Source organism: Podarcis muralis, chromosome Z (assembly GCF_964188315.1).
Source record: "Podarcis muralis chromosome Z, rPodMur119.hap1.1, whole genome shotgun sequence".
NCBI lineage: Eukaryota > Metazoa > Chordata > Lepidosauria > Squamata > Lacertidae > Podarcis > Podarcis muralis.
In genome coordinates, this window is record NC_135673.1 from 23,167,409 (window position 1) to 23,195,144 (window position 27,736).

Here is a 27,736-nt window from a genome sequence, read left to right on the forward strand (position 1 = left end):
GCGAGGAGAAAGGAAATGAGGAGCAAGGAAATCAGGAGTACATTTATGTTTTACAGGACTGTGAGGTCACTTCTGGTAGTGAAATAAAACCCCTGGGCTGAGCATGTGCTCAGAATTATTTCCCCCACCCCTGGCCACTATTTGGCACACAGCTCTGACTGGTGGACCTTGGGGTTCTGGTAAAAGTGTGTCCTACAAGCATGAAATCTATCCACTCCTGACCTAGGCTGTGGTTCTCAGAATGCTCAAGCTCCTGCTTCTGAAGCTTGGCATGATACACATCACTTACCCAGCCGCAGACGGTCCCTTGGGAATTCCCACTTGCTGCTGTCATATGGGAGACGCTCGCACTGCTCATCAAGCGGCATCTCCTCAGGATCCATTATGATTGACAAGTATCCTGTTTTAATATCTGTGGCATCTGGCTGCAAAGAACGGAGGTGGGGGGTGGGAATCCCCAGTTAATGTGGCAAATGGCTGCTGGATCCGAAGCTAAAGGAGAGGGAGTCTAACAAAAGGAGCACACGACTGGCCCAAAATCTTGGCTTCGCTTCAGTTTGCGTTCTGTTCACATGAGCACAGACTTATAAATATAGATAGGCGTTCACTTAGTCGCACCTGGCAAAGTTTAAATAAATACATCTCCAGGCAAGTAACCAGAGATGACTTTTTTAATATGCTCAATAAATATTAGATTAAATAACTGAGAAGATTAAATATTTGAGATGATGATTAAATATTTAAGATAATGACAGTAACAATGGTGATGATTAGAAATATATAATTTAATATATTATATACTATTAATAAACATTAAATAAAAAATACAATGTTTTTTTTATTTAAAAAACCCCAATAAATATACTTAGCTGAAAAACCAATATTAGAATCATAGAGCTGTGGAGTTGGAAAGGGCCCATAGGGTCATCAAGTCCAACACCCTGCAATTGATTTGGAGCACACATAAAGAAGCCATGCTGATTGCCAACCCAATGCATGTGAGAATAAAAATGTTTTAACCATGGCACCTAAAAGTCAGTAAATTTGCTGCCAAGCTGAGGAATTTGCTGAGGAATGTATTTCATAAGTGTGCCACCACAGAAAAGGTCCTGTCCCAATCACCATCTGTCTGCTTTTTGGAGGTGTGAATATTGGGAGCTGTGTGTCAGATGGCCGTTTCAGAAAAGGGGCAGGTTCACAGGGGAATAGACAGCTCTTCAGATACTCTGACCCCAAACAAAAACCCAGACCAGGGGCAGGGAGCACTTCTCATCCCGATGACTGCATTCTGTAATAGGCACCCTGGGGGGGGGGGGTGCCAGCAGGGGGTGCAGCAAGAGCTGTGGCTCGTATCTTTGTACAGCAGGCTCTCACAAAAGTTGGGAGGTTTCTACGCCCACAGGCATCTCTCCATCACCAGAGTTGAAGGACATGTTCTAGCTAGGCAAAAGCACTCAAGGAGGTCACAGAACAGTGCCAGTAAGGAGGGTGGCCTAGGGAGAATCTCAAGGGCCAGGTGGAGAGGGTTGGAGGGCCGTATTCCACCCCAAGGCCTGAGATTCCCCACCCCTGCCACAGATCATTATCTGCAGAATAGCTGCCTATTCCTGTTCTGAACAATTTTGGTATCTAAAAGAAAAGCCTGGGACATTTCAGAGATCCTCTTACTTTTCTCAGTTTCCGTATGAAGAGGGTGAGGAGGAGCCAGAAGAGGGTGGCTGCTAAACCAGTGCAAACCAAAATGATTACTTCAATGTTGGACTTTTCCTCGGAGCCTGGAAAAAGAAATACATGATTCACTTACAGCAAAGTGTTTCCCACGGCACTATGCACAACATTCCAGAAACCACACGTGTGTTCAGACACAATGATCACCGCTGCAGGTAACTAAAAAGAACACCTTGTAAAATTAAAATGGTGATTGGTGTAGCAAACCAAGGGATTGATTTCAGATGGCTAGATTGGATGTTGCTTGGAGTCACTTTCATACAGTGGTGGAACACCAACCTTATATGGATTGGGAGCATGTAGGAAGGAAAAATATTGGCAGGTGGCAATTTAAATTACTTCTCAGTTTGCAGGGAAGGTATGTGTGTTGGGGTACTGGGATTATTGATGACTACTAGGCGTGTGGTGGCTGTACTCTGCCTCCACGGTTGGAGGCAGCAAGTCTTCTGAATAGCAATTGCTGAAAACCACAGGAAGGGAGAGTGTTCTTGTGCTCGAATCCTGCTTGCTGATTCCTCACAGGCATCTGTTTGGCCACTGTGAGAACAGGATGCTGGACTAGATGGGCCACAGGCCTGATCCAGCAGAGGCTCTTCCTAAGTTCTTGGAAATGGAAACTAACTGGAGACACCACTTTTGGCCTCTGATACTGGCTGGGCCAGTATGTTGGAGGTTTCTGCATCACTAAGGGACAGCAGATGCTCTGTTGTATCCTGTGGCCTCTGGGTCACCCTTCCAGGGACCACAGGATTGCAACCTAAATAAACCTATGGAGCAAGAAACAAAAGCAATGAAAAACAGCCCAATGAAGACTGGGCATGCTCAATAGCTACAGTATGGAGGGCATGAGGGAGTAGAGTGATCCAGAACAGCAGTGTGAGTGGTGGGGTGGACTGGAATACCTGGAAGAGAGCATATCTGGCTGGTACGAATGACCAGAAGCACTCCTGCTAGGAGGCAAGGATATTCCGCAACATTTTGTTGCAGGCCCAGCTCATCCGCATTGCAGCTTATCTAGGGTATCTTTACAATGCTTGACTGAGCCTGTCAAAGGTTTTCCCCTCTTGCAATCTCACCTTCTATTTTAATAAATGCCTGGGTGCTGTCTTGGCCCATTTCATTGATGGCCTTGCACTTATAGTGACCCTCATCGTCCTTTTTCACTCGCTCAATCACCAGGGTGTTGTTTTCCATGGAAATTCCTGAGGGATGGATTGAAAAGTAGTTTTAGCACGTACTAGAGTGTTTTCATGGAAGCATTTTCAACATATAATTGGCATCTAGAGTTTGCTGGCAACATCACACAAAAGTGCCTGGCAGCGTGAAGGAACACGAAATCAAAGGGAGCTGCCTTATTCTGGGTCACACCAATGGATCATCTTGCTCAGGGCCATCTGCTCTGACCGGCAGCAGCTCTCCAGCATCTCAGGAAGAGTTTTGCTCTCTCAGCTTTCTGAAACCCTGTTAACTGGATGTATTGGGTATAGGATCATATGAGGCCTGCTCTCCCCTCACCCCAACCCACAATGTGTACTACATCTAAGGCATAAAATAGGCCTCAGGCTTGCAGGAGCCTGCTGAAAAAAAGCACCAAATTGAAGAAGAGAGCTCAGGAATTTGTTTTGAATCTCAAAATGAAACTGAGCTCCTAGTCCTTCCACACAAAAATCCATTCCAAGTTTTCTTCGTTTTGGCAGCATAATTTAGAGCAGCAGGGGAGTCATTTTGCTGAAGCTATGGTTAGAAAATTGGGATTCAGGAATTCTTTGCCAATCTATTACAATCTGTATTGGATTTTATGTACAAAATTGTTTTTAAATTGTTGTTATATATGGAATTGTTCTTTAATTGTCATTATAGTTTCTTTGTTTTTCTTGTTAAAATCACTCTGAGCTTTTTATAGGAAGTGATTTGCAAATAGGATTAAATAAATACAAAATACTTGGTTCCCCGCCCCACCCCCTGGAGTAAAAGGATATTTTTTGTTTGCCACTTTCTCAGTGCATTCTGATGCACTCTGAAAAGCAACCATTTGGATACACACCTAAAAACTTTAAGGTGCATGAGGCTCTCAGAGCCAGGCTAGCTCTCCAAATGTTTGCTGAACTACAACTCCCACCAGCTGCAGCCAGCATGGCCACTGATCAGGTACTATGAAAGTTATAGTTTGGGCCCTTTTAGTTGAGAAAAAAAGACAAGTAAGAGGTGACGTGACAGAAGTTTAAAAATTATGCATGGAATGGAAAAAGTAGATCGAGAGTTTTTCTTCCTCCCTCGTATTGCTACAACTCGTGAACACCCAGTGAGGCTGAATGTTGGAAGATTCAGGACAAATAGAAGGAAGTACATAGTTACGCAGTGCATAGTTAAACTATGGCACTGGCTCCCACAGGAGGCAATGATGCCCACCAACCTAGCTGACTTTAAAAGATGATTAGACGAATTCATGGTCCTCCAGCCATGGTGGGTATGCTCTGCCTCCACAGCTGCAGACAGCAATACTTTTGAATACCAGTTGCTGGGAAATGCAGGAGGGGAGAGTGTTGTTGTGCTCAGGTCCTGCTTGTAGGTTTCCCACAGGTAACTGGTTGGCCACTGTGAGAACAGGATGCTGGACTAGATGGGTCACTGGCCTGATCCAGTTATGTAGTTAAGTAACATCTGGAGGGCCACCCATAAGCCACACATGCCTTAATAGAACTCAGTGAAGGAATGGCTGTTCTAGAAGATGTAGTTTCAATGAAGGACCATTCTAAATAAGATGGGATAATATGCTTAGTCTGTCATACCTCAACATTTGGCCATATTTTATCATGACCAAGAAACAGAAGGTACAGACTACAGAGGGGGTTGTGGGCATGATTCTCAGTGGCTGGAGTAAGTGTCCGTTGTTAGGAGAAGAGTGAATTTATGACTGTAACATAGTGTGAACCCTTCAGATATTTTGTTATATTAAGCGGTAGGTATTAAAATGTATGAAATGAAATTGGCAGGGCAGCTCCTGGAGACGCTGCTGCAGTGAGCACAAGCCCTCCCCTCCATCCGGACGTTGCGTTGCCCCGGCCCCCACTTACAGGGATCGTGCTGTGGGTGGGCCCCACTCTTCCAAATTTCCTTACATCAAGGAAGGCCTCTCTGTGTTCACATACTTCACCCTCTGTAGCGATGGAAGCTTCTTACAAGCACTATGGAAAAGCCCATCGGCCTGTGCAGACACCAAGCAAAGCCTTCTATCTTTAATTTCCCTGCTAATGCAGGGGATTTCTAAGTGAATCTGTTTTGCTAAGGAGGTATCATCACCAAGCAGGTAAAACCCACTGGGACTGAAGGGGGATAGGGTTTAGATCTGTAATGTGTCCTGCCTATGAATACGGCTGTTGTTAACATAAGCTCTGCGTGCAAATTTCCATGCAGAATGCTGAAATATTTACCCTGAGGTGTCCCCCCCACTCCAGATATTTTATTCATGTTTCCATTGGCTGGATGAGTTACATGCTTGTCCCTCTGGAATTATTTATGAAATTTCAGGAGCTGTAAAGGGTTTCTGCCCAGAACAGCCCGATCTGAATTATATATCCCTTTCTGCCTAACCCAAGAAGGAAAATTAAAGACACAGGGGCAGCCACTGATGAGGAGCAGAGAAAAATATGCATCTTTGCAAAACACAAATTAATCAAGCCTTAGTTTGAGACATGGGTGGCAAATGTCTCTAAAGGATGAATGTTCTAAGACCAACAGAGGCTGGTCTTAGCACCTTCACGACCCCTAAAAAACACATACCTTATTCCAGCCCTGGGACAAGTACTGAACAAATCTGGGAACTTTTGGGAACTGACTTTTTAAGGAAAGGGCTGGTGCTGTGATGTTTTCATTGCAATAACCTGTATCCTTAAAAGATGATAGGTAGATAGATGATAAATACAGATAGATAGATTTAATTCTATTAGCTTTTAATTGCTTTTTAATAATGGTTTTTCTGTTTTTTAGTTGTTTCTATCTTATCTGCAAGCTACCCTGAGTCCTGGTCTGGGGAAAATGTGGGATATAAATAAATAAAATAATAGTAATACTAGTATCAGCCCTGCAAGTTTTCAGCCTCAACTGGAGAAAAGCTGACTCCTTCTCTGGGTTATGGTTGTGATGGATACCTCTCAGATAGCAACTGTTACAACACACACTCCCCAGAGCAGTGTTAATGTATAAAAAGAAGATTGTGAAGGGCAAATGACCATATGTCTCCTTCTCTCATGCATCCACCCCTTTCTAAAGGTCAGGCAGACTAGCTGAAATGAAAGGGGCAGTTAGGACTCGCTCGCCAATGCAGCATTCGAGTTACTTCTTAGTATATTTTGCACCGCATATGATATGGGGCTTATCCATACTTCCATTTGCTCCATTGCTTCCCCCCCGGGGAAAACCCAGAGTTTAGTGCTGAAACAGAACAACTGGCAACCAGGTTTTCCATTCATTTCCATTTGCTCCAATTTAGCACTAAAGACAGAGTTTTTCTGGATGAAAGTGGCAGGGCAGGGGCAAAGCCACTTATACCTGTGCTTTCTAGGCATGAAACAACTGGAAGTATAGACGAGCCGTAAGTTAAGTCCATCCCATCAGATGCTTCACACAATCCACACTCATTAAATTGGGGAGACTCATGAAGCCAGGATTTCTCATCAATCTGCCAGTATCAGGACAATGACACTATCTGAATTGAAGTGAACAGGTGTGGGTTCCTGGATGTGGCCTGCACTATAGCTAGCATGCTGAGCATCCCAGAACTATCACAATTGCAGAGAAGACTTTTCCTCATCTCAGACCAAGAGGACAAAATAAGCAGAACATCAGGAGTAATATTAACTGTGTTGTCCAGCAGTTAAAAGAATGAAACCTGCTGTTCTGATTTCTTTCTTATATAGTGGTGGGGCTGGATAACTTTCTTTCTTTCTTTCTTTCTTTCTTTCTTTCTTTCTTTCTTTCTTTCTTTCTTTCGTCATATTGTCATGATTAAAATGCATTTTGTATTTTTTACACATGGTTTTAGTAAGTTGCCAACCCTAATAAGCAAAAGCACTAAGGATGACTTGTATATCTGACAACCTAGTAATGTTTGCTAGAGACATTTATGCTTATGATATATCCCTGTATAATGCTTTTTTAAAAAAATGGATCTAATCTCTTTTTTCTACTCTATCCTTTTATTTTTAAAAGTTAAGTAAGCCATGTTTCTAACCCAGTTATGAGCTATGCAGAGCAGCATATTGCCTACACTGACTGGCAGCCTCCAGGTTTCAGATGCGAGTGTGTCTCTGATGTTAATCAAAGGAAAATACCACTACAGTAATCAAAGGTTGGAGAAACAGAGGCTCACCTGAAGCAGGAGTAATTGGATAGCCATTTTTCAGCCAAGCAATTGTGGGTTTGGGTGTCCCATTCACTTTGCACTCCAGAACAATTTTCCCACTAACATTAACTTCGAAGTCTGTGAAGTTCTCCATAATGTAAGGCACAGTCTTAACTGCAAATATAAGGAAGCAATGCTTTTAAGGACCACATATTCACCAAAGACCTGCATTTCCATCCTTATACCAACACAAAGTCTCTAATGCATGGAAAGCAGAAAAAGAAAGAAAGAAAAGTGGAAAGGATACAGAAAGATCACATCAATAAAAACACAGCACAGCTTTAAATCCAACCAAACTAGGAATGAACAGGTGGATGAGGCTATCCTCCAAAATTCAGAGGAATATGGTATAATAGAAAGTAGCTCTCGTGGTTCCAGATAACATGGCTGAAGCTTATAGTAAGTACTTTTACTCAGAGGACGTCCTCAGGCCACAAATTCAGCCCGGGTGTCAGTTTTATCACATGCTCACAGGAGGTGGTCCTGAGCCAAATATTGGGGCGACAAGAATGCAGAGTCAGTTTTGTCCTGTAAAAACAAGAGTGAAGATGACCACCACCCTAAATTAATGTATGATATGCTGAAAGTATCAAGGACAGGTGCCAGGAAGCATTATTTACTTCTCCTACCAGTAATTGCCAGACAATCTAGCATAGTTGTCTATACTTCTCATCCTTTCTGCCTCGACTATTGTATTTTAACCTCAGAAACATGGCTGGTGCCAGGGGTTGGTATGGTAGGACACATGCCAAGGGCCCAAAGCCCAGCAGGAGCCCCACTAATAAGAGCCCTGTGCACCTGCGTCTCATGTTTACCACTGGAACCTACTTGTTCACCTGCCTCTTCCTCTGCCCTGTCAACAGCTGAAACTGGCACTCCTCAAGAAGACTAGTCGAGATTTGAAAGTTTTCTTTTCCTTTTCCTTCTCCAAATAGTATCACCTTTATGCATTCATTTGGGTCATATCCACACCATACATATTTAAAGCACATCTAAACTACATGGCTTACCCCCAGAGAATCTTGGGTACTGTAGTTTACTGCTCACAGAGCAACAATTCCCAGCCCTCTTTAACAAACTACAAATCCCAGGATTCTTTAGAGGAAGCAATGTGCTTTCAAGGTATGGTGAAGATGTTAACTTTGTGGATTTGAAATGTGGATGTGAACTGTTAGTTTTATACCAAATTATCCGGTATAAAATTTTCTGTTTGAAATATCAGGATCGCCCTCTGTCTCCCAAACAGTTCTAATGTCAGCACAAGGGTGTAAGAACACAATGAGAGCCATGCTAGGTCAGGTTAGACATCCATCTAGCCCAGCATCCTGTTTTCAAAGTGTCCAACCAGATACTTGTGTCCTATGGACTGCAGCAATACCTCTCCCACCCTGTCCCACCCCACCCTCCAGTCAGGGTTGATATCATACTGAGTAGGCAGAGCTGAGTCAGATCAAGTCCATCCAGTTCTCACACCCAGGTCTTAATGGTGCACACCATGTTGGTTTTATAGGATTAAGAGACCTGTCACCTTCGAAATGTTGTTGGGACTACAGCTCCCAGTAAATATTGTTATCCATCAGCCATGTTGGCTGTGGATGATGAGACAACATCTGGATGGCTACAGGTCCCCTACTCCTGCTTTAGCCAAGGTGGCACAGCTCACGATGGCTCCTTAACAATGGAATGATTGAGCAGCCTAAACTTTTTCAACACTCTGACAGAGAAAATCTCCAACTGCTTAAAAATATAAATAAATAAATCCACCTGTACAGCTACAATATTTTGGTTCAAGTGAATGACGGACACAGCTCTTTGAAGTAAAGTGTTCTGAGGCACCTGGCTGCAGATAATAACATCCTGACAGGGAGAATGCTGTTGCTGGAATTGGATTTTCCAAAAAAGCTGGAATTGGATTTTCCATTTGCTCTGCTGGAGAAATTCTCTCTGACTCAAAGAACGTCACAGCAAATCAAGTGGCCAGGTAGAGAGAAGCAGCTCTCTTTTAACCTTGCTTGTCACATTTTAATCATTCAGATAATTGTGGGGCTGCACTTCACTTTTATATATTTTATTATTTGTTCTCTTACGTCTATATCCCATCTTCTTCCATCATGGAATCCAAGGCAGTGTACATGTTGTTCCCAGAAGTCTCCCATTCAGACACTCACCAGACCCAGACTTACTTTGCTTCAGCAAGGAGGTGGCTTCATGGTCCTTCAGGCTGGGCACTGGGGACATTTGCTACAGTCCTGTATTGTAGCTGGCATGGAGGAATTTGTTTGGGAGCCAAGACTCTCTGTTGACTTATGAACTTGGGAGAATCACCCGATTTTCACAGTCCCCCCCTAACTAGCATAAACCAAATGGACACCAGGGTGCAACTGGTGGCGGTGAAGGATATCCATTCCTCCTTTCTTTGAGGTCAAGTGGAGAAAATCTTCACTCACTAATACCATGCCTAGAAAGATGGCACAACTGAGATGTGTAGAATTTCTTTTTTTCTTGGTATGTTCTTGGTATGTTAAGAAATCTGACAAGGACCTGTTGACCAGCAGGAGTCTTCTATAGGCTTAGATAATCATGAACATTCCTTAAAATCACAAATCAAGTTTTAGAAATTGCAAGATGTGAAAGAAATAATCTGGATCTCCCTTTATCTGTCTCCTAATGGTTTCTTTGGATGGTATCCAACAAAGTACTTTTGGTTGCACGATGAACTTCCCTTCCCTCTCTTCTCCCCATGCACCTCTAAATCTATTCTGAGGGTTCCCTCAACCTTCCAGATTAGAGAGGGGCATGGGGGTACATGGGCAGAGGAAAAAGAGGAAGAAAGAAGCTTCCATTCCACAAGTGGAAATTATTGTGCTAGTGAATGTACTTTGTTGGATGCCACCCTTAGTCTTTATCATAGTCCACGGCCATATATTTATTCCTTCAATTATGAGGCTAATTCCAACATGCTCTTTTGAAAATCAGAGCTATGGTTTTCAGACCTTTAGCATACACCATGAAATGCACATGTGCTTTATGAAGGCCTTGAGGTTCAGAGCTCTTGTGAGATTTCAGTGAGATCTCATGTGATCTTGCCAGTGGTGGTGTGAAGCTACTCCTTGGTGTTCCACCGCTCAAGGCAGCTGCCTCAGCCCACCTCATGGGTGGGAGGGCACTGCTCAGAGATATCTAGATGGCCATTCTGGGGAACAGGTTACTATACTAAATGAACCTCTGGTCTCATCTATCAAGGGGTGCTCATATGTTCCTATCTATTTGTTTCCACACTAAAGTCTAGAGCCACACAACTTGTGACCCACCAAGCCAAATACAATATATCAGACATCTATTGAGGTTGACCTTGACAAAACCTCTTACTGTTTTTGTTCTGTTTGTTTTTATATTTCTACTGCTTGTCTGGGATTTCAGAAAAGTGAGACATGCACTGTGCAAAGCACCACCTCCTGTTTCAATCTTTCCACATTGAGTTTCAGTGAATAGTCTTGAGTTCTAATATTGTGAGATAATGAGAAAAACTTGTGCCTGTCCACCTCTTCCCTATATCACATATAATTTTATGCACCTCTGTTGAATCCCTTTCAACCTGAGTTCTTTCTACTAAAAAAAACCCTAATGTACCTTTTCTTCATAGGGGAGCTGCCCTTTTCTGAACATTTTCCAATTCTATGACATTCTTTTTGAGATGAGGCCACTGTGTACTAGAATGATACACAGTAGTCCAGCTATTCCACAGATATGCATAATGATGATATTTGTAGTTTTATTTTCAATCCCTTGACCTGCCGAGGTATGTCCCTGTTCAACAATGTTGCCTTGGGAAATCTGGCCACCCTACCAGACTCACCTTTGACACTGAGCATGGTGTTTTTCTCCAGCCCCTCAGTGCTATTTGGGTGGCTTCGAGCTCTGCACCTGTATAGGCCAGCGTGGGCCTGCGAGACATTCTTAAGGCCCAACGTCAAGTAGATGGAATAGTTGTCCACCTTCTTCTGCATCAAAGCATCAGGAACGGCCTGCAAGGTGGGGTTGTACCAAGAGAGGTGGTTGTAGATGTACTTGGAGGACTTGCAGGTCAACTGGACATTGCTTGCTACAATGGCTGTGATTTGTGGCTCAGTCTGTAGTTGGGATGGCACATCTGGAAGGGGGGGAAAGGAGGACACTTGTAACCATGCTTGAAATGCAATTGCGACGATGGATAACTTCTTGTTTTCAAATGGCAAAAAAGCAGTGGCACACAGGAAGCTGACTCAGACCATTGGTCCATCTAACTCAGTATTGGCAACACGTACAGGCAGTGGGTCTCCTGGGTCTCAGCAGGCAGGAGTCTTTTTCCAGCCCTGTTCACTCCAAGGACTGAACCTGGGACCTTCTGCATGCATAGCTGATGCTCTGCCACTAAGCTATGGTCTTTACCAAATGAAGTGCATATAGACTAATGTAGTTTGACCTGAACAATGCTACAAATGGGAGGGGACAGGGAAACTGTGTGTGTGTCAGTTGCCAAACACTCTCCCCAGCCTCTGACAATAGTTGCTCACCCTCTACGTGGATGATGTGGTATTTGCGGCCTGCTGCCATCTGTTGCACCACTGGGTATCGCTTCTGGCAACTGTTAGGAGACAAATTCCCCTCACGCCAGCTGCTGGGGGGGCAATTCAACGGGCCAGGCCTGAGACTGATTCTAAGGAGTCTTCACTCAGATCCACTCCCAGGATTTAAAAGCTGGTGTGGCTTCCCCTGATGCAGCAACTCTGTGGGGGTTGTACCCACTTGATGTATGTCATGGGTCAATCCCAAAACTGGCCTTGACCCCTCCAGCAGGTGGGCTGGAGGTGATGGTAGCTAGCCCAGTGCCAAGCCTAACTCACTCACATCTGTCATCAATAAGCCTGTGGCCTAATATTAACCCATACGATGTTGTTGGTGGTCTTTGGTTTTGCTGAGATGTCCTGATGGGGGCAGGTTCATGGCACCTGGGCATGCAGCCAGGCCTTAACCATTTTTTATAGTTCGAAATTACCTGGCAATTATCCTCACAGCTACTGAACTGAGACTAATACATTTTCCACACACATAGATTTCTCTGTTCCCTTTTTAGGATTGAAACTAACAGCAGACTGGGCATTCACCATTTCTTCTACCTAAAACAGGAGTATGGAACCTCAAGCCTGGGGGTCAAATGCAACCCTCTAGGCTTCTCTATCCAACCATTGGCTCTTTCTCCAGACCATGTTTGCCCCAAGACACCTCCATTGCTCTGCTCATTTTTGCCTCTGGTCCCACCCACCACTATCATGCAGACCCCTGGAAGATTGCCCATGGGGGAATGTGGGCCTCAGGCTGGTAAAGGTTCCCACCTAAGACATAAAACCCTTCTGTGTTGAGTCATTTTAGTCATCTATCCCAGAAAAGACCATGGCACAACTAAAAACCTTGCTCACTGCTTTGTAGAATTTCCCTGCTAAGAAAAAGGTATTGTTTCCTGGTCTAAATTTGGATTTTGAGTTATTTTCTTGCGATTAACAAGCAAGTTTATGGCTTGCTCCTCTAAAATAAAACACTGAAGTTAATAAATTCACTATTAAAGTCAAGCAATAACTATATGATAAAAGCTCAATGAAAAAAGGTACAAAGAATTCAATCCTATATTCACTTACCTGGGAGTAAGTCTCACTGAACTCAATGGAGCTTACTTCTTAGTAGTTATATATAGGACTGCACTGTAAAGTAATACTTTATTTTTATGACTTTTCAACAGCCCCATGTGTTTGATTACCAGCTCTCAATAACTGCTGGCTTTTAGATTTTCAAAGGAAGAGTGGCCATTGCTTCTTTATCCCAGCAGCAGTACGTAAAGCTGCACAAACACTCGCTCCACTCCATCCTGTGATGATTACAAACTGCAGAATGGGATCACGTCCAGTAGCAACATCTTTCTCCCTGCCCCTTTTCCTCTGTGGCTTAAAATCCTGCTCAAGGGGACTTGAAAGCTCGCTCACAACATTTCAGTCAGTCCTAATAATAGATATTACGCTACTGATGCTTTTGGGTTGTTGTTTGTTTTCTTCCCTAATGGATCAATATAGCTACCTGCAATGTTTGTCTAAAATAACATGGAAATCTGATGTAAAAGCAGCAGTCAAAACTTGTGTGAAACTTTTAGAAAGAAACCATCATCCAAAAAATAAACTGAAGTAAAATAATATTTAGGCAATGCTAAGTTAGTCAGACACAAATGCCCAGGCCTGGCTCCTGATGGCTTCTCTCTGGCCTGAGATTGGTGAATCTGTCAATTTTAGTTTCTCTCGGTTTCTTTCTTTCTTTCTTTTTACAGTCTTCAGTTTCCCCATATTCCCACATCAGTTTGTGACTTAAAAAAAAATATTCTCATGAAAATTCATCAACATTTTTGTGTGAAGTTGTCCTAATGCAGCCGTACCTTGGAAGTCGAACAGCTTGGCTCCTGAACGTTTTGGCTCCTGAACATTGCAAACCTGGAAGTGAACTATCCAAGGTATGACTGTATTCAAGGAGCTGAACATCCAAGGTATGACTGTATTCATATTTTTACAAAGCAAATTCCCCAAATACAACCCATTTTTAACACATTATATTCACTAATATATGCATTTTCATGCACACTTTACACCAGTATATGTATTTTTGTACATATTACTTGGTTGGAGAACCGCAGTGCAACATCTGCAGAAGTGCACGTTTTGAAGGGGGACTCTCAATTCATGTATTGCATCAGAAAGTGCAATCTGCATAAGCTCACCTTTAAATGTGTACTGAATAGAATTTCTGCTCTACCCCTAGGCCTGATCTGGCCATGTTGCCATTCACTAAACACCTCATTAGGCCTCTAAATGGCTATTTTGCTGCAGGCATCTTCATCTACCCCAAACAGAAGGTATCATAGGTCTATAGGCTTGGGCATTGCATTTGGGATAAATAATGTAGTATTTGGCAGAAACTGAACTGCAGCAGAATAGAAACAATGCTAATTGTGACAAGTGGCAATTCCTGCCTTCTTACACTGCCTATTGTAACTGGGCTCTGTTTGTATGAATGGTAACATACAGGGCAGGTCCATGACCACGTTTGTCACATGTACGTAAAGATACACTGTCAAGGCCTTCAGCTGAATGCATGGAATCCATGGAAGGATTTCTCTCCAACACATTCAGGTTTTCCAGACCAGAATTAGTAACACTCATTTCAGTCTGGAATCAAGAGCTGTTCAGGGATTCCAGACGAGGGCATGCAATGGTTTGTTCAGCTGAGTTCCTCTTCCCTGCTTCTCTCAGCTAACATGTTGTTTGTTCAATGGACTGTAAACAAACTTCTGTAATATGGATTTATTTCACATCAACACTTGCAAGTTGTCAGCTTGAAGGTGGGTGTGAATTTGCCCTGGAAACAACACCACAGAAAACAGGACATACCATATTTTTCCGTGTATAAGACAAGGGTTTTTTACTCTAAAATAATGTTCAAAATTTGGGCTCATCTTGCTCATATTGCAGAGGGGGGAATGGACGATTGGTTGTAGCCACGAGGAGGTTGTCAGTGGTGATTAGATGGGTAGTTAGTGGCTGTGGCAAGGGCTGCTGTGGATTGGCTTCCAACTGCTGCAATGGTGTGTTTGCTTGCTGGCTGCTGGTGTCGATTGGGCAGACGCTTTGTGGCGATTGTGACACATGTGATTGGCAGCGTTTCTCAGTCTGGTGAGTGATTTTCAGCAAAAAAAAGCTCAACAACCCTGGGCAATCCCCTCCATTTTCTTAAATTGGAGTCTCCAAAAACAGGGGGTTTCTTATACATGGGGGTGTCTTATACACAGAAAAATATGGCAATTCCCCAAGTGATATTCAGCAATTGGCATGATGGGTCATTTTGCTGGGAAAGATATAGTTTGGAACTCTGAAATGAATGAATGAATGAATGAATGAATGAATCAAAGCATGTTTAACTCCGCTCTACAACCAAAAAGGCTTCTAGAGCAGCTTAAAGATCAATAACAAGCATCTCCAGAGAAACCTCAGAGAGCTGTTGCCAGTCAGGGGGGAACATTTTTAAGCTCCAGGGCTACATTCAACTTATTTTATTTTTAAGTGCTTTTCAGATGCAATTTAATTCAGTTTGATTCTCAATTATTTCTAGGGCTGACACCCAATTATAGAAATCTGAGTTAATGTATGGGTTTTAGTTGATTAATCAAATTAATTCATCAAAATGTCTGCATGTTTGCAGGTGAATAAGATAATATTGCGAAAGCCAAAAAGCAGAATTTACTTATTTACTTTACTTATTTTGAGACGATGCACACACCTGTAACGCCAACTTAGAAAACGCTTTCCCTCATGTGTAAGGGATAAGGGTGTGTGTGTGGAGCTTGCCAAACTACATGTTTTGGACCCATGAGCACACCTGCAAACCAAATAAAATTCTTTGGGCATTACCCACCCACCACAGCCTATTCTACTGGCTGTAACATAATGCGTCTCTTGAGGTGAACTTCAGCAGGGAAGTGGGGAAGTAACATTGCAGGTACTAAGGAAGGCCTCTGTGGGCGCATGTGTTCTGAGATGCTTCTCTAATGTTACCTCCTTGTCACCATCTAGAGGGACAGTTTTGCACTATAGCACCAGAAAAGTGGAACAACCCCCACCTCACCCCTGGGAAATTGTAGTATGAAAAGTTACTGGAGTTCAGCAGAAAGTTATGGGACCTGCACTGATCAGAAACAAAGCAGCCTGACTGCCCCCTAAACCTTTGGAGGCACCAACAGCATTGAAAGCAAGATTGCGGTTAATCACCCAGATGGCATCATGAGCACAAACTGTCATGAATGCATAACAAAAAGGAACATCTGGACAATCAACCAAAAAGTTTTTAATTAATTAAATAGCTTTCTCCACCCTGGTGTCCTACAGGTATTTCAGACTATAATTCCCCCCAGTCCCATCCTGTGCATGTCTGGCACTGATGAAAGTTGTGGTCGGAAACATATTGATTGTTCCAAGTTGGGGAGACTAGATTAAACATGGTGTCCCTATTATGTAAAAGGTTGAAAAATGTGAAAACCTCTTGTGTCACTCATACCTAAGGAGGAGGATTCACCTTGAAAGTGCATCTTCACTTTGCTTGTTTGTTGAATGTCTGTGCTTACATTGTCCAGACACATAAAATATAATTCACATCCTTGCACTGACAGATGCAAATAGCCTTTAAAAAATCCACACACACAACTCACTGCTGTAAAGCATGAGCTATGTAACATCTTCTAAAAGTAGCTGAGCATTTGCTTTCAGCTGTAGTTACTGTATTTATTAATTGCTATTACTGCAATTTGGGAGCTCAAGTGTCCAGGATTCCTTACAAAAACATATAAATTATTCCAATGAGAAAAGGTAAACTGTCAGTATATATCAAAAAGGAAGTCTGGTTCCATTTGTTTTTACAAGGAATTAATTGGCTTTAATTTCCTGTCCTTTGCACAATAAACTGCATAATTTAAACCCTCTGTGCTTTTGCAAGTTCTGTTTCTGAGCTTCCGCAGAGCAGCTGCATTGCTTACAGTGAGAATGGACAGAACAGCCCCCTTGCCAGCCTGAAAAAGCACAGGCCCTTTTCATGTGTCTCATAAACGTGTCAGGAGAGGATAAACTGCCTGGGGCAACCATTTGTAACTGTCCCCATTTGGGAATCTGGCAGCAAATCTTATCTTATGTCTGTTAGGTAGGACATTTAAACTTTTGTGTGAGGAAATCAAGTGACCCTCAAGGGACACAATCGTACAGCAAAGTCCTCTGTGCAAGCTCCAGTAAAATTAGTCGGACCTGAACAGGCTTTAGGGATGCATGGTTCTGGCAAGTTCGGTTCGCGAAGATTCTCATTTCCCCAATATTAAATTCAATGCACCACACTTCTGCATCAGGCGGGGCCTGAAGGGCCAATAGGAACTGCTGCTGCGGCTACCACCCAGGAAGACTCCCCTGCTCAGCTCCTGAGGGCCCCAGTACTGCGGCTCAACATCTGGCCCAGGGCGGGGCCTGATGGGCTCTTTAAAGGACTGCTGCCACTGCTGCCGCTGGGCAGAGAGGGCTCCATTTTTGTTTTGTTTTTGTTTAAATTGCTGTTATTTTTTACCTAGGTCATTTTAAACTGTGATATTAATGCTGTATTCTTAGTTTTAGATTTTGATTTATGTGGAAATTGTTTCCCATTTGGTTGTGTATTTTTTTGATGTGGTTTATTTATTGTTTACGACTTTTGTAATTATGTAAATCTTGTTATGCTGCAAGCAGCCTTGAGCATTTTTTTTTAACTGTGGAAAGGCGGCATACAAATAAAAAAGGATGATGATGATGAATCAGCTTGCGAATTCATCAGCATTTTTGTGCCACTTTCTCCTAACAAGCATATTTTTAATGCACTTTTGACTAATGTACTTTAAAAAAACCCTAATGTCCCCTAATACAATGCATTTTACAAGTTACTTTCACGCATCTTTATGCACATTGCACCCAAAATGTAAATGTTTGTATATGTTGTTTGGTTGGACACAGTGCTATTTTCCCTAGATTTAAGAAGTGTGAATTTCTCATTAAGATGCAAATGAGCTTGATTTTCTTCTCCACCCTCTTCATTCATATTGCATGGGACTTGTGCAAGAGGATTCTTCTTTGCAACATTCCTAACTTAAGGGAGAAATCCTAGCATACTGATGTTGGTGGCTGTGAGTATGTGTTTAGGATTCAGGGCTGGCTCCTCTCCGCTAGTGGAGGAGAGCACCGCTGATTGGTGGAGGCTCTGAGATGGAGTAGGACTCTAAAACAGGACATTTTGGAGGTTGAGTTGGGCCAGCCTAGGATTTGCCAGTTCTTTGCCAGGTGGGGTGAAGGGTCTGATCCAAGCACCTCTGTTGCACCAGCTGGGAGCTGGCTCAGCAATAACGTCTGCAGGAGCCAAAAGGGCTCCCGATTCATTGGAGACTCAACATTCAACATAGATGCCTGGGACAGTAATAACTTTGCACGTAGGGCGAACAGCACAGCCATACTTCATCTTCTACATATGGACCTTCTTTCCATGGGAAGAAAGCTACTGATTGTGTAGCAGGGGGGAGGAATGGAAGCTATGAAGGTATAAATGAATTTAAGAATCAGAAATGTGTTCGTAAGCAAGCTGGCCATGCATGTGTGTCCCTTGCAGCTCTGGGCTGAGTGGAATGTAAGATCTGTTTAAACCGATAACCACAGGCATCTTTGACAAGATTACCGTATATAGCCTCTGCCACAGAAGACCCTGTTTTGCAACCTTGCTATTGTAAAGTGGGACATTCCTACTCTTGCCATGTGTATCTCTTTGTGCAATGTCACAATGTATGTTTAATGGAAACAGAAGTGTGTTTCAGCTGTTGGCGTCCAACTTGCTTCATCTGCATGGTGAGAGTATGTCAGAATGCAATGCAATGCTTTAGTAAATAAACATTATGCTTGACTTACAGTTGGAGTCTGGCTCTTATTGACCACCCTGGCTTAACCCACAGGGTACTGAACCCCAATATTTCCCTAGCAAGTATGCCAGATTCTGAAGCAGCCATGGTGTCCAGTGAACCTGCAATACATGTATGCATGGATATATGTGCACTGCTGCAGATGTGCTTCCAGAATATAAGGTGTGAAGGCGCACTGGTACCTTACCTGAGACATAGAATCGAATGCTTCTTTCTTCTGTGCCAACCTTGTTGGAAGCCACACAGAAATAGACCCCAGAGACATTACTTGCTGTCGTTTCCAGGGTGCTTATGATCTGCCACGTGGGGAAATAGAAAAGACAGCCTGGTTACTTTTAGAGGTCATGGAATAAGCAAATCTGCAGAATCTTTCATGCAAAGGACCCAAGACTCACCTTTGGGGGATGAACAGCAGAGGCATTGTCAAGGGAGGACAGGGATAAAGTTTAGCCCAAGCAAGGCAAATTTCATCTTCCAGTGATACCGTTACAGATCCTCAGATGTTTTCAGCTACAGGTCAGGTGCAGGTTAATCTACTTTACTTAAATATTGATACTCAGGAAACTGGTGGTGCAGACAGGGCCTAGCTTAGGGTAACAGCAAGGATGAAAAATTCCAAGAGTTTTCTACTTGAAAGGGGATTCTAGCTGAGGTCATTCCCATCTTGCTTGCTTCTTACACACATCTACCAGTCTGTCACACATTGATTTCACACTTTCATCAATGCAGCTTAGAGCTAAAAGATCCACATTAGCTAGGGAAACTTTGCAGTTTTAGGCCAGCCTTCATCATCCTGATGTTCTCCAGAGCATCATAATCATATTCCAAAACATCTGGAAGGGCACCAGGTTGTGGAAGGCTATTATACACCCTTACCTAAAAGTAAGTCCCATCAAACACAATGGAGCTTACTACTGAGTAGACATTCCAGTGCCAAAGAAGGAGCTGGGATCCAGGATATATTTCCCTCTTCTGTGTCATTTTAAATTTGTTTTAAAATTTATATGATATGGTCTATCCTCCCGCTTGCCCTGATTCTCGGTTCTATCTCACAATCAAGTTATGTTAGGCTTGTGAAGATGAACTAAGGGGCAGGGGTTAAGAAAGGAGTTCAGACTATACCAGGCAGATGAAATAAGAGAGAATCTTCCTACTAATCTAAATCCAAGCTTACACCAGTGATGTGTCAGTCTTCTGGCCACAGTTCACCCCCCAAAACTGTTTGCACCTTCCAAGTAGTTTTGTAGAACATAAAAAAGTCCTCAAGGTGCTTTTGTTTCATTTTGTTAGTCTTTAACAAACACATTGGACATGCCCAAATAAAAGAAGCCTGCCAGTCTCCTCCTTTCCACAAGCAAAACAAGCCTTACTTTGGGGGAGTGGGGGTGGTGGCAAAGGGTTCGCTTCCACACAGGAGAGGACCCACAAGGTCCCTCTTTACCTGGAAATTATACCTGGTGAGTCACTTCCTGCCAGGGACCACCCTTGTGGTTCCTCTGCTGAATAGGGATGGGATGGGGATTTTGCCTGAGGGTCTCAAGTCGTTTTGTTCTTGATACCAAGATCCCTTCTGCTGACAGGGTTTGAATGTGAGAATTCCCCTAAGCCTTATCTTTGTAGAATGCTTTGCAAAAAAAAGTATCTCTGGCTATTTTCTTTAACACCCTACACCGAATATGCACAGTAGGTTCCCTCTCCCTCTTTGTAAAACATTCACCTTGAATGAATTTGTATCAAAAACTAAGCTTCACTTTTCAGCTAGAGCTTCCAAACCAGGCTCAAGGGCAGCCCCAAATACAGTACATTGCAGTAATCTAGCCTCAAAGTTACCACACACGGTCTTCAACTGGTCCAGACATGACACCCAACTCTGACTCCCAAACTGCAATATGGGACCAACTGGGCAGTCACCCAAGGTGCAGACCTCGGAGGAGGTCTTTTATATTTTGAAGAATTTTATCGTTTCTGAAATAATTCATGAATTAGAATTGTTCTTTATGTATATGTGAAATAGATAAAGACCATAGAGTTGATCGGAGGTTATGTTACATATTTCTAGTAAGCTATGGCTGATAAAAACTGGCCACCTGTAGCTCAGTACCACAAACAAAAGGCAGAAAAAGCTAAGGAGCAGGCAAAGCAAGAAGAGTTCTTCCTGAAATACCTTTGCCCACAGAAAGCAATTGAAGAACAAGAATACGACTATACTCTTCTTGAAGCTAGCACAGAGGGAGCTGAATGTGGTGCTTCTACTACAAATTAGATACGTTTCTTGAAAACACACATAGGAAAAAGAGGATGTCAAGAAAGCGAGAGTAATGCAAAGTCTGCAAAAGAAGAAGGTATTGTGCCTGACTTGAATTACAGTCACCTTGTTAACTGGCCCAACTATTGCAGTGATAATTTGTGACATCTTATAACAGAACATGGACCACAGCAGGTTGTATCACACAATTTCTCCAAAGACTAAAAAAAAAAGAATTTCTCCTATACACTACAGGCGGAGACTAGCAAATAGTGAAGAAGTATGCTGTCAATGGTTGACACGTTCAACCTCAAAATATGTGGGTTTTCTTTTTGCTGTAAGTTGTATGTGAAAAATTCGGTAATCACCCCTACAAGGAACAGATTCAAAGGACTGGGGACTTATCCACACATACCTTTTGCCCCAATCTTTTGAGGCACAGGTCTGCCCTTCAAAGCTCTATGTCTGAGCATTTTACTTTTTGCCCCAGAAATTTCCTTGTGGGCTGCAGGGGTGATGATGGTTTTCAACAAGTTTGGATATATGCTACTGAGAATGAGGCCCAGGAAGAGGCACCACAAGATCTAAAGCAGAAATTCAAAGCAGGTTTCTACTATGCTGCCTCTGATATGGCTAAACAATCTATTGAAGAGATTCCAACAGCTACAAAACCATAATTGCCTATTTGGCTTCACGTATGATATATACAGTATCAACAAAACATCTGCTGAAGATGTACCTAAGGCCTGCAAGAATTTGGAAAAACTACTGATGCGGATTTTCTGTGCTGTGAACTTATAACAATAGTTCAAATGCCAAAAGGTGTGCTTCCTTTCATATTACAACAAAAACTCCTGGATAATGTGCTCAATGTTTCTGTTGCACAAAGGATCTTTCTCACACTTCCAATATCAGTGGCATGTGGTTGCTCAAAGCTTTAAGAAAATGCACATGCTCAACAATGTTGCAAAGGAGACTAGTCGGTTTGGAAACTACATCAATTGAACATACCCAAGCCTCAGCACTTGACCTGAAGGAATTGGTGACAAAATTTGCGAAGGAAATGGCACACAAAATGAGATTTTTATGTGCCTGAAATTGAAAACCTTTAAGAGACTTGAATTTCAACATCACAATTCACAAGGTTATTCAAAATGATTTGTGTGCTAAAACATTTTCTTCTGTATTTGAGAAAGTTAATCAAAGACTGTTGTGTTACTTATTCTTGCAATTTTAAAGCAAATTTAGCAGTTTCAATTTTGTGCTTCTAATTTTTTCTACAAGACATCTGTTTTTGAAAATTGAAGTTAGCAATTTTGGGGAGTGGTGTGTTCAAGTAGTTAGCCTTGCCTAGGGTACAAAATAGCCTGCCTCTGGGGCTACGGTTGGCCAGAAATATCTTTTGCATTGAAAAAGGCTTTTGCTTTTCTTTTGCCGTTTTGCAGCACCCATGGAAAGGAGACACTACTCAGACAATGCAAATAGTGCTCCTCTGTTTGGTCAGCCATCAGGGCAGGAACTACTTTGCCATGACCCACCTAGAATGGCATCACAACCGACCTATGAGTCCTGATCCACTGGCTGAAGACCTATGGACTACAGTGGTCAGGCTAACTATAATAGCTTGCAATGGCCAACAAGGCTAACTATTATAGCTTGCAATGGCCAACAAGGTGCCTTCCTGATGTTGTTGAACTACAACTTCCAACATTCCTGACAAACTGGGACTGCTGGAAGTTGTAGCCTAAAAACATCTGGAAGGAACCTTGTTGGTTATCCCTGCACTTAATAGTTTGGGTACCAAGTTACTTGAAGGACCACCTTTACCCATATTAGCCTGTCTGGGTTAACCAGGGTCCCCAGACACATGCAAACAGATGTTTAGAGCTACATAGGCATTGAAACAGATGTATCTTACATGCCCTCCATGCTTGTGTGGGAAATAAAGGTGTAACACAGGCAGACATTCACCAAACCCATTTGCTGCATAACTGCCTTTACTTGCAAACAACTCTTGAGCCCAGAAATTTGCAGGATTTCAGTGGGGAAATGAAAGATTGAGAGTGATTATCTTTTAATAAGAAGAATCCCTTGAAATGATTATGTGCCAGCCTTTCACTCAAGCTTTCTTCTTCTGCGTAAATCCCTGAGATCAAGAGTTCAGTTATCTTGGCAAGGATCTAATGCAAAAGTTTTAGTTGTCTGCATGCTCAGGTCCTCTTTCAGTTGCCAATACAATAATGCCACACGTCTCCAGAATATCACATTGTGCACATGGTGCTATATGTCTGCATGAGCAAACCTATCTGTGGATTTCCCTTTCCAGCATATTAAATAGTAAATCAGAAAACTGAATTCATATGGAAATGGTCAGGACGTCAGCACTGGTAGCTTCTTTAGCAGCCAGGCACTTCCTGCTTACAATCAAAGGATACAGAATGTCCTTAATGCTCTAAGGTTATCTGGAATATCGCTCTTGATTTTAGTTTAGAAAAGGGATAGACATTGGGGTATTTGAGAGCGGAGTCTAGCTCACAGCGGCTTTTTACAGCTGATCTGCCCCCTAAGATCATCCTGGTTCTCAAGGAACTCCTTTTACATTTTGTTCTGTTACCTTTTCACGGTGCAAATGGCTTAGGGTCAGACTAGATGTGACTTTTGTCTTTGCTGACTTGACAGTGGTTTTCCAGCATTTCAGACAGCAGTCCTTCGCAGCCCTAACTGGAGATGTCAGAGATTGAACCTGGATCTTTTTGCATGCAGATATCCTTTAGCTACTTAGCTGCAGCTCTTTCCCTAAAATAAATTAATATTTCAGCCTTCCTTGCTCTGAATAAAGGTTCAATTCAAAAAAGAACTTAGGAAGTCACTGACCAAGTCAATTCATTGATCCACCTAACTCAGGACTTTATACATTGATCAGCTGTGGAGCTCCAGAGTTTTCAGACAAATATCTTCCCCAGCCTTACCTGAAAACACCAAAGACTGAGCCTGGATACTTCTGCATGCAAAACATCTCCTTTGCTAGTGTGTTATAGCCATTTCTCAGTGAGGAAGCAGCTCTAAGAATGACTCAGACACATCACTTAAAATGTTGTAACTAAATTGCAAATTTGCAATTAAAAAGATCCTGATGTTTCATTGATTTGATAACATTTTTTTAAAACAACAACAAAAAAACCTGATTATGCCTCATTTATATGCTCAGAGGGTTGAATGCAATGTCAAAATGTGCGGCTACGCCCCCTCAGTCCAGATATGGCCTGCACTAACACAAACGATAAACTGCCTATGACTACATAATGCAGATGTTTGCACAGATGTACCCCAGCTGTTATTTTAGGTGCTTAGAAAAACCACCTCGGGTTGGAGAAGCCCCACTTCCATGAAATCCGTCTGTGTCTGGCCATGAACTGCCGTTGGGGATTAAGGGATTCTTCTTTCAAATCTTGTCTCTTTGGAACAACTTTAAGGCACACGTTTTTTAAACGTGCAGAGAAAGATGATCAAATAACGAGAAGAGTGGGATAAAGGCAAGCAAACAAAACATAAATGCTGAAAAGGATAAATCCAGCACTGCAAGATCAAACCAAAGCCTCTTCTTTCCCACTTCTTGTTTTCAGAAGTGGACAGGCCATTGCTTCCGGAAAGCCCACAAGCAGTGCTTGGAAGACATTCCCTCTCCCCTGCTGTGTAACCCCAGCACACTGCACCCAGAGAAAGACTGCCTCCAAGCATGAAGACTCTCTATAGCCATTGTGGCAGGCAGACACTGACAGAGCTATGCTGATCATAATTACTGGGGGTCCTGAATTATAGATTAAGGCATGGATGGAGAGCCTGCCCCTGTCCCCTTGATGTTGTTGGAATTCCAACCATCCCAGCTGCAGTCAACATGACCAAAGAAGGTTTTCATGGGGAAAGCTCTAGAACAAAAAAAAAGGGAGGTGGGGAGCTTGGATACTGAGCTTAAAATCGCAGACCATGCTTAGAAAGAGTGGAGGAAAGGCAAGCATGGAGAAGCCCTCAGTAATCTAATTGTGGAAGTATCCGTGGGATATACATTCACATAAGAACAACCCTCTGCTTTGAGACTGGATAGATTCAAGTACCATGTAGTAACCTCCTCTTTGCAGAATCAAGTATTCTACTTCTAAAATTCTAGAATGCACACCCTTGAGCCTCTAAGAAAAACAGAATACATGACATGGTTATTTGCCCCAAAGGAAGGCTACGCCATCCATCATGTGTGAATAAGAAATAGCTTTGTCTCCAGGACTATTTGCAAGATTATTCTGCAAAGGCTAAAGTGATGAAGGGGCACGCTCTTAAATTGATCTTCCAATTAAGCCTTAAGAGACAGGAAACTGCAGTCAGCAAAAATAGACAGGGCTTGTGTGACTCCACACTTTTCAGTTCCATAGTCTCGTCCCCACCCCCACCTCTATTTTCTCCCTTGCAGCGAGGCAATGCGGGTGAGTAGGTGTGGGGAAAGTGGGCGGGAAACAGTTCAAGCTGTTGGATACTGTCACAGTGCTGTGATAGAGATGGTTATGGGAAGACAGAATTGGCAGGTTTACACTAGCGTCGTTCAGCGGCTCCCTAAATCTGCCAAGTGCATGGCAACAAGCTAACGTTACTGCAAGAAAAGAAATCACTATTAAGCCACGGAAGACAATTCACCTCAAGTCTTAAGGATGATGGCATGTCCTCTAAAGATTACAAAGGGGGCCTGAAGCATACTAGAAACTTTCAGGAATGAAAGAAGTTTTACTGCCACCACCACCATCACTGGAATATGACGGTCTGCTTCATTTACACTTGTATTATATATGCCACCTGCAATAAATTTCTGGGTCAAGTTTATAATGCTGTTTTCAAAGCCCCTAGCTGGTTTCAGTACAAGCTATCTAACTGCCCCAGTACCATCTTGTCCACACACCAAGAGAGAGAGAGAGAGAGAGAAGATGAAACAATGTTTTAAACTGTAACTGTTTTTAGAATGTTTTAACTGTTTTATAACGCTGCATTTTAAAAAAATGTATTTGATGTGTTTGCCTCCCTGGGCTCCTTTGGGGAAAAAATGGCAGGATATTAAATAAATATGTAATAATAATTTGTGATGTGGGCAGTCCACATGAATGCCTCAACGTATAGCAAGCTACATTATGCATATAATTTTTGGGTGTTGCTATTTAGGTCCCTGCATCCACAGGCAACCCCATGGAGGGTGAGTGTCTCATTCTTTATTATACTGTCTTGACCCTTTGTGGGTGCATTTATTTATCAGACCAAAGCCAACATCTGACTGCTTAGTTATCTAAACTTCAGAATAATTGCATTCTCATCCAACCCTTCTGGCTCTTCAAATGTCTGCTCATCAGTCAGAGAAGATTTCCTTTGCCTTTCATGGTGACCACACATAATGGAGAATGAGGGTTGGGTTGTACTGGAGACAGAACTTAAGAGATGTCTGCTGCTTCCAAGCAAGGTGTCAGGCATGCATATACCATATTTTTTGCTCTATAAGACTCACTTTTCCCCTCCCAAAAAGTAAGGGGAAATGTGTGTGCGTCTTACGGAGCGAATGAAGGCTGCACAGGTATCCCAGAAGCCAGAACAGCAAGAGGGGTCGCTGCTTTCACTGCGCAGTGATCCCTCTTGCTGTTCTGGCTTCTGAGATTCAGAATATTTTTTTTCTTGTTTTCCTCCTCCAAAAACTAGGTGCATCTTGTGGTCTGGTGTGTCTTAGAGAGCGAAAAATACGGTAACTCACTCCTGACCCAGGAAGGGAGCAATGACAAAAAACAACAACAGTGCAGGACTCTTTCGAGGCCCTGAAATTGTGAAGTCTTTTAATAAGGTCTAAACTTAATGTAGCTTGCCAGCTGTTTTATGTGATAGTTAGTCACACTGTGAAGTGTTATTAAAACACACAATTTTAATAAACAAATAGGAGTTATGAACCTGGCGGGGAATGCTGTGCCTTGCCTATTTTATCACCACAACCACCACCACCGCCAGAGCAGGGTAAGCATCTCCAAGCCGTGTGTTTTGGTTTGGTTTTTTAATAACCATTTTTGTTTGTTTCTGAAATTTCTGCATCCTTACAGGCCACTCAATCACCAAAATGGAAGTAGGCAGCAAGTGATTCACTGGAGGCTGAGGAAATTTGTCTCTCCAGTGAGGTCTGTGATGCGAGGCTCTTGATACAGTACAAGAGAGTCAAGGCACATAGGAAAGATTATCAGATCTGAGCTCATGCCAGCATCACAGCACAGTCAATTAAAGGCAGGCCACCAGAGTCTCTGGCATTTTTGTTTTATCTGGCTTGCAAAGCACCAATAAAATTACTTGCTAGTATATGGTGGGAAATGAATTGGTCTGTTTCCTTAATGATCTATTTCTGGAGGTAATTGGCACTGATAAAAAGAGGGTGGGGGGAACGCTGGAGGCAATAGGGTTTTCATCAGTGTGTTGTTTATAAAATTATATTCATTATCTGAAAGTTTTGCTTAATGCAGACACCCTTGGACTTCATTAAAGTGTTTGCGCAGGAGTTTTTTCTCTAATGGGCCGTCACAGGGAAAATGCTTGAAATCCAAGCCTCAGATAGTTTAGCTTTATGAGTCTTAGGCACAATTACCACAATGGTTAGGAACCAAAAGGAAAACCAATACTGTACAATTCGCACATGTGCACACACATACAGTTTTTATCGTGGTCTAGGCAGGGGTGGGGAACGTTTATCATCCCAAGGGCCACATTTCTTTCTGGAGTACCTTTCAGAGGCCGTATAGGTAAGGCCAAAGGCAATGTTTGC

The 27,736-nt window shown here is 42.6% G+C and overlaps 1 protein-coding gene across 4 annotated transcripts in view; it reads right to left on the reverse strand.

Moving 5' to 3' along the window:
• LOC114588860 (vascular endothelial growth factor receptor kdr-like) overlaps nt 1–27,736 on the reverse strand; it is a 192,683-nt gene that overhangs the window by 54,239 nt on the left and 110,708 nt on the right. For all 4 annotated transcript variants that reach the window (XM_077922571.1, XM_028714546.2, XM_028714547.2 and 1 more), the window contains exons 12-17: nt 18,856–18,964; nt 10,986–11,279; nt 7,097–7,243; nt 2,805–2,930; nt 1,669–1,775; nt 290–425 (exon numbers count right to left, since the gene is read on the reverse strand). In XM_077922571.1, coding sequence (XP_077778697.1) covers nt 290–425; nt 1,669–1,775; nt 2,805–2,930; nt 7,097–7,243; nt 10,986–11,279; nt 18,856–18,964 — 919 coding nt within the window. The remainder of the gene's footprint in view (nt 1–289; nt 426–1,668; nt 1,776–2,804; nt 2,931–7,096; nt 7,244–10,985; nt 11,280–18,855; nt 18,965–27,736) is intronic.